This window comes from Penaeus japonicus, unplaced genomic scaffold (genome assembly GCF_977035675.1).
Source record: "Penaeus japonicus unplaced genomic scaffold, GWHDUDI00000001_assembly GWHDUDI00000003, whole genome shotgun sequence".
NCBI lineage: Eukaryota > Metazoa > Arthropoda > Malacostraca > Decapoda > Penaeidae > Penaeus > Penaeus japonicus.
In genome coordinates, this window is record NW_028234405.1 from 7,480,355 (window position 1) to 7,490,354 (window position 10,000).

The 10,000-nt window shown below is 39.2% G+C and overlaps 2 protein-coding genes across 2 annotated transcripts in view; both read left to right on the top strand.

Annotated features, from left to right (window-relative positions):
* LOC122262059 (uncharacterized) overlaps positions 1 to 8,761 on the top strand; it is a 33,153-nt gene extending 24,392 nt beyond the window's left edge. The window contains exons 6-8 of the mRNA XM_086553991.1: positions 3,250 to 3,458; positions 3,921 to 4,017; positions 4,234 to 8,761. Of these exons, the coding sequence (XP_086410117.1) occupies positions 3,250 to 3,458; positions 3,921 to 4,017; positions 4,234 to 7,473 (3,546 nt within the window). The 3' untranslated portion in view covers positions 7,474 to 8,761. The remainder of the gene's footprint in view (positions 1 to 3,249; positions 3,459 to 3,920; positions 4,018 to 4,233) is intronic.
* LOC122250894 (uncharacterized) overlaps positions 1 to 10,000 on the top strand; it is a 391,291-nt gene that overhangs the window by 172,120 nt on the left and 209,171 nt on the right. The window lies entirely within an intron of this gene.

Here is a 10,000-nt window from a genome sequence, read left to right on the forward strand (position 1 = left end):
TACTACTAACCACTTACCCCACTTTACCACTACTACTATACCTCTATTTCTTTCTTTTACTACTTCTACTACGATACTACCCATAACCCCTTTTTCTCCTTTCTTTAAAAATCCTTTCAACTACCACTACTACTCTTTTCCACTTTCTACTTCTTTTAAAATACTAAATCTATAATACTACTTTTTACTTCGAACTACTTTCATTTCGAAATATACTTTCTTTTCTAAACTACTCTCTTCTAAACTACTACAACTACTTAAATCTACTTTAATACTCTACTACACACTATACTACTCTTTTACCACTTATACTATACGACTTTTACTTTCCCACTTTCGACTTTTCTACTACTACTCCTACTATAACCCACTTTTACAAATACTTTACTTTCTACACTACTCTACAACTTACTACTACTACAATTATCTTACACTTTTCCCTTTCTACTTACTACCTTTTACTCTACTTTCAAATACTCTACTTTACAACTTAACTACTTTAAAATTTACTTACTACTTTTACACTACTACTTATACAACTACTATACTAAATACCTTTCAACTAAATTTCTAACTACAACTTTCTTTCTTTTCTAAATACCAAATACTTAAATTTACTACAAATATACTACTACTTAAAAACACTCCCACTACTTACAATACTCACTCTACAATCTATTACTATACTTACTACAACTATCTATTACTACTAAAATACTACTCTTACTTTTCCCCTATACTCTTTCCTACTTTCTCTACTCTACTACTCCTTTCAACTACTACTTTTTCTTACTACTCCTACTACTTTACTTTTACTACAATACTACTACTACTTTTCTAAAAACTCTAAACTTTCTACAATACTACTACTTACAATACTTTACTACCTTAAACTTACTACTACTACAAATATACTAACTCTACTACTACTTACTCTACTACTATACAACTACTACTACTATACCTTTTTCTACTATATACAAATTTTTACTTTCTTTTCTTTCAAATTTTTTTACACTACTACTTTACCATACTTACTTACTACTTTCTACTTAAAATACTACTTACTACTCTACTCTTCCTACTACCTTAAAATATATACTTTACACAATTACTCTACTCAAATACTACTCTTAATTTCAAATTTCTACTACTACTCTACAACTTCTTACTCTTTTCTACTTTCAACTACTACTTTTACTACTCTACTTTACCCACTCTACTTTTACTATACAAAATTTTACTACTTAAAATATCTCTTCTACTACAACTTTCTACTCCCACTTTTCCCACAACATACTACTCTTAAAATACTATACTATTTACTTTCTACCTACTAATACTTTCTAAATACAAATCAACTAAATACTTTCTACAAATACTCTTTACTTTTACAAATACTACTCTACTTTCTACAACTACTACTTACTCTACAACTATACTTTCAACTCCTTCTACTACAACTACTCCCACACATTCTAAAAACTTTTTTAAATCTACTATACTTCAAATACTTACTACTATTAACCCCTACTATACTAAATACACTACAACTTATACTACACAATACTACTTACACTAACTAAAATTACTCTACTCTCTACTACTTAAAATATACTACTATAAAAACTACTATAACCTACTCTTACTATAACTTTCTACTACTCAACTACTTTCTTTCTACTATTAAATTCTTTAATTTTAAAAATACTACTACACTCAAATACTACTACTACTTTCTCTACTTTAATACTACTTTAAAATTATCTACTACTACTTACTAACTTCAATACTACTATATAAAATTTACTAAAACTACTACTATACTTTCCCCCTACCTACTATTTCTACTACTACTACTAAATACTACACTACAACTAAACCTTACTTTTACAAATACTACAATCTACTTACACTAACTACACAATATTACTATTTAAAAACTACTACTATACTACAATACTACTTACATTTTAAATCTATACACTACTATACTACAAATACTTTTACTTTCTACTACTACTTTCCTTTACTACTACTTTACAAATCTTTCTACTTCTTTCAAATACTACTTTCTACTATACTACATTTCTACTTTTACATTTTATACTACAAATATAATACTCTACTTACTAAAATATACTCTACTACTACTAAAATTACTATACTACTACAACTTACATATACTTTACTTCTACTACTCTACTTTCAACTTTCACTACTCTTCCTTTCTACTATGGTTTTACATAAAATGGGGCGATTTGATAAAAGAAAAATATTTTTCAATGGAATAAGGGTAAGAATGATCTAAATCTTTTCTTTATGGATGTTTTGCATATTTTTACAATGTATGCCCTCAACCTCCTCCCCATAGATTGAAAAAAATGCACCTAGGCTCGAGAGATGTGGGATTTCCCCATTTACCCGAGGCAGTTCTGGCTTGCTGGGATATTTCAAAATGCACATTACTGATGCCTCAAAGTCCCCCCCCCCCCCATAAGTCATTATATGTAGTCTTGCTTTTCAAAAATGAGCACTGCATTCTAGTACATTTCTATTAGAAACTTACAAGTAATTACTGCTATTTAGCTTTTATTTAGCTTTTCATGCTACTTACTAGCAGCTCCTCTTGTCATTTTGTGTCTCTAAAAGCTGCTGTGATATGGACTGTACCCTTTTTATACATTTTTTGTATGTGCTAAAGTGGCCTTTTTATTGTGCCTTTTTCTCCTTTTTTAAGTTTGATAAAACCATATTACAAATTGATAAAATGGGTATTGGAAGGGACAGGAATCAGTTCAGAATATCTATATATATTAAGAATTGCGTCCATGAATCCGTGAATTTATAACCCCCTCCCCCTCTATTTTTCAATTGGAAAATAGTGGAAACGGTTCACATTTTTTTTCAAATTCTGAGACTATTTGATCAATCTTCAAAATATTACAAGATTTGAGATCCTATATATGCCAGAATAAGTATAGCTAAAAAGAAAAGAAAAAGAAAAGGAAGGAATAAAGAAAGAGTAAACATTAAAAAATGAGGATTAGGTTGATACATCTTCTAATATGAGGTGAATGTAAGCCAGGAAAGTGTAGAAGAGGCCTGTGGAATAAGAGAAATCTGTGAAATGTCACAAGTATTTTCCCAAATTTGAGGAACATTGAAAAGGAGTGCAGTGAATTACGACACCTAGGATGAGATATGTAAATCCTACCTCCGCGCATCAGTAGGCTTCCGCATCTCTAGTTCATGCTTCAATGGTTCTCGTCCTTTTTTCCTGCAGGGGATTCGGAGAACATGGAATACAACGAGAGCACGCGGATGTTCCAGTGCCGACAGTGTCCGTTTTCCAGCAAGAAGCGCAGCGAGATGAGGTCGCACGTGGCCTACCATGCTGCACGGCCTGACTGCATCTTCAAGTGCATGTTCTGTCCGTTTTATGTGCCCACTAAAGGGTGAGTATTTTTGTGTGTGTGCATGTGTGCGTGCGTTCATTTGTGCATGTTTGATTTTAGGTTGGACTAGGCTGTATGTAATATATTTATATTTACTTCATATCTAGTAAAGGAAGGGGAGGGGATTTTGATATAATCAGTGTTTCTCTCTCTCTCTCTCTCTCTCTCTCTCTCTCTCTCTCTCCCTCTCTCTCTCCCTCTCCCTCTCTCTCCCTCTCTCTCTCTCTCTCTCTCTCTCTCTCTCTCTCTCTCTCTCTCTCTCTCTCTCTCTCTCTCTCTCTCTCTCTCTCTCTCTCTCTCTCTCTCTCTCTCTCTCTCTCTCTCTCTCTCTCTCTCACTTTTACTTTTTAAAACACGTTATCATAGTGCTAGAATTTTAAAAACTATCACTATCACAATACTTCAGTTTCAAGTTACATTTACCATAAGCATACTCTTAAATTTTTTTCTAATCCTTTACAGTGAGCTCTTTGAGCATCTCAATGTTCACGGGATGGAAGTGCCAGCCTCTGTGCTCGAAGCTGCTAACAAAGTGTCCAGCACTGCTGCACCAATCACCGTAAGTTATATTTAACAGCTTTCTGTAAATTTTGTATTTGTTTAGAAGATAGGTTTAAAGTCACTTAAAAATGGGCTGGTATGATTTAAGATGAATTAATTTACATCTTTACTCCAGTTCAGAGATAATGATAAGAAACAATGCCAGAAAAGCTTTAGATTTCCCTACAATATGAATGCCTTCTCAAGCTAACTTTTCCTATTTTCTCCTGCGCAGGAGGATATTGGAGGTGGATCGCGGAACCTTGCCTGTGACAGCTGTCCCTTTGAGACGAGGAGTCGTGCAAAGCTGATGCATCACCGCCAGTTCCACAAGCCCAAAGGCCTTCCTTTCCGCTGTCCTCACTGTACCTACAACGTGACCCGACGTCACCTCTTGTCCCAGCACATCCGTGTGCATGGAATGGATCCTGTGTTGGATGACAGCATCGAGGTGAGCAGTGTAAACGACAACAATCAAGCAGACGACAGGTCCAACTCTCCCTCTCCGTCTCTAACCATCACGCCTGTCAACAATGTGGCTGCCAGTGGCAATACAGGCGATGATAACACAGTCACAGACTCCTCTCTGCTTCCCAAATTGACGGACCAGAGTACCATGGTTTTAGATGACATACCGCTTGTTTGGGTGTCAAGGGATAATCGTTTCTTCAAAATGTTCAAGTGCAGGCATTGCCCTCACGTCAATTTGCGTAAAACAAATATACAAGAGCACGAGAAAATGCACAAAACTGACTCGGCAAGAGAAAGTGGTGGCTTGCATTGTCCGTATTGCTCTTACGTTAGTGTTAATGCTGGTGTTATGTCGGCGCATATGAAGGTACATGCCGGCTCCATGGGACAGTGCCACGCCATTGTTGACCCATCACTCTCGGATGAAGACCAGTTGAGACAGCTCACAACCAGAGCAAGTACAAGTCGTCCGGAGACACCACAGACTCCGGAGATACCTGCGAGTACCATGGTTCCTACGAGAAAAGCGGACGAGAAAGTCCTCTACTACTGCCAACAGTGCCCTGCTAGGTTCTTCTTTGAGAAGGAGATTCAGATACACACCCGGTTCCACACGACGACTCTGCCCCACAAGTGCGATCACTGTAACTACGGTGCACGCCAGCAGGCTCACCTCCTTGCACATCTCAAGGTGCACACACCGGAGTATCAGCAACGCACTCGCACCATGATGAGTCAGCACAGAACTGCCACCACTCATCCTCCAGTTCCAGGGCTGACAATCCCTCATGAAGCATCTGTGGAAACCTCCAATGACAGTCATGATTCGGCCTCTAATTCACGCCCATTCACTGCTTCCCCACCTCCTACCTCTGTTCCACAACCTCCCCCAACAAGCAAGTATATGTGCGACGAGTGCCCAGCATCGTTCTCTAAGCTCTTGACCTTACAGTATCACCAGTCTCTCCATGGGGCCAACAATCCCCACAAGTGCCAGAGATGTTCGTACGCAGGAAAGACAGCAGAGAACCTCCAGCAACACCACCTCTTGCACAGCCAGTATGATGAGAATGTGCAAGCCGAAAAAGCTGCCAAAGAACCACCACCTCCCCCAACCCCACCTCCCCCTCCTCCTCCCCCCGCACCTAAACCAGCCCCTGCCCCTGTCACAACTCCAAGTGAACCTCCAGCTCCCAAGGTTTCTGAAAGTCAAAAGTCGGCGCCATCACAGGAACCCTCCAAGAGTAGCTCCAAGACTACCGAGAGGGACTCGTCTTATCATCCGCCCATCAAACTGAAGCTCATCGGCCTGAGACCGATCTCTTCGGAAAATGGCAGCGGAGGGCGGCCGCAGTTCAAGTATTATGTCGAGGAACAAATTCCTCTCTCGGGGGTAGACCTGCTGAGAAGAAAAACTCAGCTCGAGAAGGAAGGGCAGGATAAAATTACCAGTAATGAATCGGGTAGTAGTAAAGGGTATGGAAAGAGCAAGTCATCGAGAGAGAAAGAGGAAGTGGAAGAGGATGACCCCAAGAGGATAGGTGATCCGAAGCTGTACTACCCAATGCACATTGACAAGGTCACAGGGAAGTCGCGTGAAAAGAGGTACAAGTGCAATAAGTGCCCCTCAGCTTTCGAGAAGACAGAGCAGTACTATGTGCACTCCAATCTCCATGGCTCGAATCACAAGTATAGATGCCGCATCTGTGATTACTCGGTGAAATTCTTCGCCAATTTCATGATGCACATCAACCGCCACAAGTACCATGAGCGGATGCTTTCCCAGAACGGCGAGGGACCCCCGCCCGAGGACATCGACCCCAAGTATGACCCCATCATTAGCTCCAGTGATAACACTCAGGGAGAAAAACCGAGCAAGAGCAGAGGCGAAGAGTCGAACAAAGAGAATTTGGATGACGTGGACCTAACCACCTCCGAGCGCCAGCATCTCCTGTTGCAAAACAAGAAGGGGGTGAAGGAGCCAGCCAGCAAGGAGGACGAGAAGGAGAGGAGAGTCTATTACTGCCAGTATTGTCCTTATGCCAACGTCAGACGCGACGCAGTGGATAGCCACAGTCTGCGTCACCAAGCCAATGGTGGGTATGGCGTCTACAAGTGCACTTTCTGTGACTACACGGCCTCGCAACCCAACTTCATCCGTGAGCATACCAAGGTCCACTTCCGTCCCTTCAAGTATGTTCATCCTGAGGGATTCATGCGCCATGACCGTCAGGAGATCTTGAGCGCCCCCATTGCACTCCCAGGATCAAAGGCCATCGACGGTCCCAAGTTGCAAGACAGCAAGAACGCAAGCAATGTCGAGGACCGATACCTCATCTTCTCCCACGACGCGGGCGTGTACAAGCCGCCCATCATCAGCAACGCAGGAGAAGAGGAGGAACCCGACTCCCACATCGCTAGCGGGATCCAAGTCAACTTCCGCTCGGGCGACATCGTGGAAGCGCCGAATGACTTCGTGATTTCCCTGCGTCCCGGCGCCAAGATCCGCACCGGCGCGGGAATCATGGAGCCGAGCGACCCGTTTGCCGCTGATGGCCTCGACTCCGCCGCCTCCAGTGTGCAGGGGGAGAGTGCTCAGTGCAGCACCGACATCGTCTCCAAGGCTCCTCCGGTCGAGGTCGAGGCCGAGACCGAAGACGCGAGCGAGGACAAGGCAGACGGAATGGACGTGGACGCAAATGATCCCACGGAGGGGGAGGACCAGACCGAGGATGGCGACAACGCAGCCACCGGGGGCGCCGCGCAGGGTCCCCTCATCGAGGAAGATGAGGAGACCCGGCTAACCAACGGCCACGCCCACATGGAGGTCGACGAAGGGTCCAAGGAGGAGGAGGAGGTCTCCGAGAACGAGGAAGAAGGCGCGAAGATGGAAGTGGTGGCGGAGGGGGACGTCGTCGAGCCGGCCGCGGAAGGGAGCTCGGCGGACCAACTCCCCGCCGCCAAGAAAGCCGTCGCGCAACCTGAGCCTTTAGTCAGTTCTTAGTGAACATATCATTTGTATCGGCAGTTAAATTAATATATATATTTTTGTGATTCGGGCTGTGATTAGAGAGAGAGAGAGAAAAAAAAAGTGTGTACGGCCATTTGTACTGGAAAAAAATTGTTCGGAGTTTGAGTGTAGCACATACATTATTATGATTAAGTAATTTATTCACGACAGAATATACTTCCTGGCATTATTTATATAGCTTTTTAGTATAGGAGGGCATAACAGTCACTCTAACTGCCACGTTCAGGTTTTAACAGACCAAAGACTTGGATCGGCATAAAACTTTTTAACAACTGTATCAAAGCAAAAACAAAAAGGGGAAAAATAGAAGAGAAAGTATGAACTTTCTTTTTTTTGCCTTTACCAAGCATTTTACGTGACTTTTGTATGCTCATGTATGATGTGTAATAGTCCAAGCAAAAAATGTGTGATTCTTTGTTAATGTATACACCTTTTATGTATTTGAAGTACTAATGCTGCTGGTCATGCTGCAGTATGTTGGGAGGTCGGATGTACACATAGCGCGAAATGTACACATAGGGCGAACCGTAGAATGTCGAGAGACAGACTGGTAGACAAACAGATGCAGAGATAGAGACAAAAGGAAAAAGTGAGTAAACATCCATGTACTTTAAGAGAAGAGAGAATGTTGATTCACATCATGAATGACATGTTCACCCTTTGAAATGAGAGAGAGAGAGAGAGAGAGAGGGACTGTGTGTATGTGTATGTAAGTGTGAGTGTGTATAGACGTAACCAGCAGACGTTAAGAGAGAGAGAAAGAAAGAAAGAAAGAGAAAGGTGAGACGACGGCGAACAGACAAAAGATAAAAACAAAGAAAAAAAAATCAGATTTCTACACCTCCCGGTTTCAAAATGTGTCGAGTCTGATTATTAACCATTCAGATTTGCACCTGGTTTAAAATGCAAAAACAGATAAATCTTAGATTTTTTTTATTATTTCATCTAAAAGATTCCTCATTTGTTTTCCTTAACGGCAGCTGTTTTTTTTTTCCTCCCCAGAAGAAAATTGATTTGTTAAAAGTGAATAAAATTGTATTCACCAACTAATTAACCAACTGCCTGTTTATTGTTTTGTCCATTTTTTTTTTCTTATTCTAAAAAAAACTTTCGGTGAACTGAGGTTAAATGAAAAAAAATATATATATGTTTGTAAACGAAAAAGAATTACCAATCCTTTGTGTTTGTGAGCACAGCTGTTTACGTTCGTCGTTACTATGGGCGGGTTTTGTAATCTATTTTCACAAGAATTTTATGCAAAGAGGTGAGTCTTATTGTCCTTATATACGTAAAGCAATATAAATAAAGGAAATTGAAACATGTAGCCATAAGCAAGTTTGAGCTGAAGGACGAACATACGTAAAAATTACAAAATATGGAGAAAAGGCGGTAAAGGTAAGAAAAATGTATTTCATGCTGTTACAGAAATACATTTTATAATACATGACGTAAGGATAAAGAAAAAAAAAATACTCGTATGAAAAGAAGCTCGTAAGCTCTATACCTTAAAGGAATTTATTCCAAAAGTACGACTATATCTATTCATAAAAAAAAGAATTAAAAAGATCTATTACCTAAGACAATAAAGATGAACTTTAAACAGTAAATGATATTTCTCCAAGTTTGATATATAACAATGTACATCTTATTGATATCTTTTCTTTTCTTTCAAAACATATCCGACAGTGGATCTCAAATTGCATATTAAGCTTAAATAGAGAATTGTGGTTACGTATATATTGGAATCCAAGACGATTTTCACTTGGAATCATGAAATATGAATTTTTAAATATCTCCTGCACTGCACTTCTGTATTTGTTTTAAGAAAGATTACAGATATTTTCATAATTTATACTTTATTACCATGAGTAGAAACAGATGATTTACACACATGAACACAAAAACAGACAGACAAACAAACACTGGTGTAGACAGGTAAACATAAACCAATGAATAAATATGAATCATGAATATTCATAAGTATTGACCCTAAATACTAACAAAGGTAAGAATTCCTTTCCACAATGCACAGTAGAAGAAACAACATGTGATTAATTAAACTCACCGTGTAAAGATATTTGTCATATGAATTATACACTAAGAGTACAAGAAGACAAAGAAAATTCGATAAACGTTCAATTAAGAATGAAAAATTAAGAACGGAAATAGCACATGAAAAATAATAACGGAGAGTTAAAGCATTTAAGAAAAATAAAAAGAAATATAAATAAGCAAAGCGTGGGAAGATATAATAATGATAATATTGATTTAATTATATACAAATTATAGCAATGATGATGATAATGATCGTGACAACAACACTAATACGAATAAATGAATTGAAATAATTACTAATATTGATGTCAATGGAAATAATTATGAAAATTAAATGACGCTTATAAAATACTACTACTAATAATAGTGATAGTAGTTATTGATATTTTTCATAGTAATGAAGAAGATCGTAATAATGATGATAGCGATAATGACATATTCACAA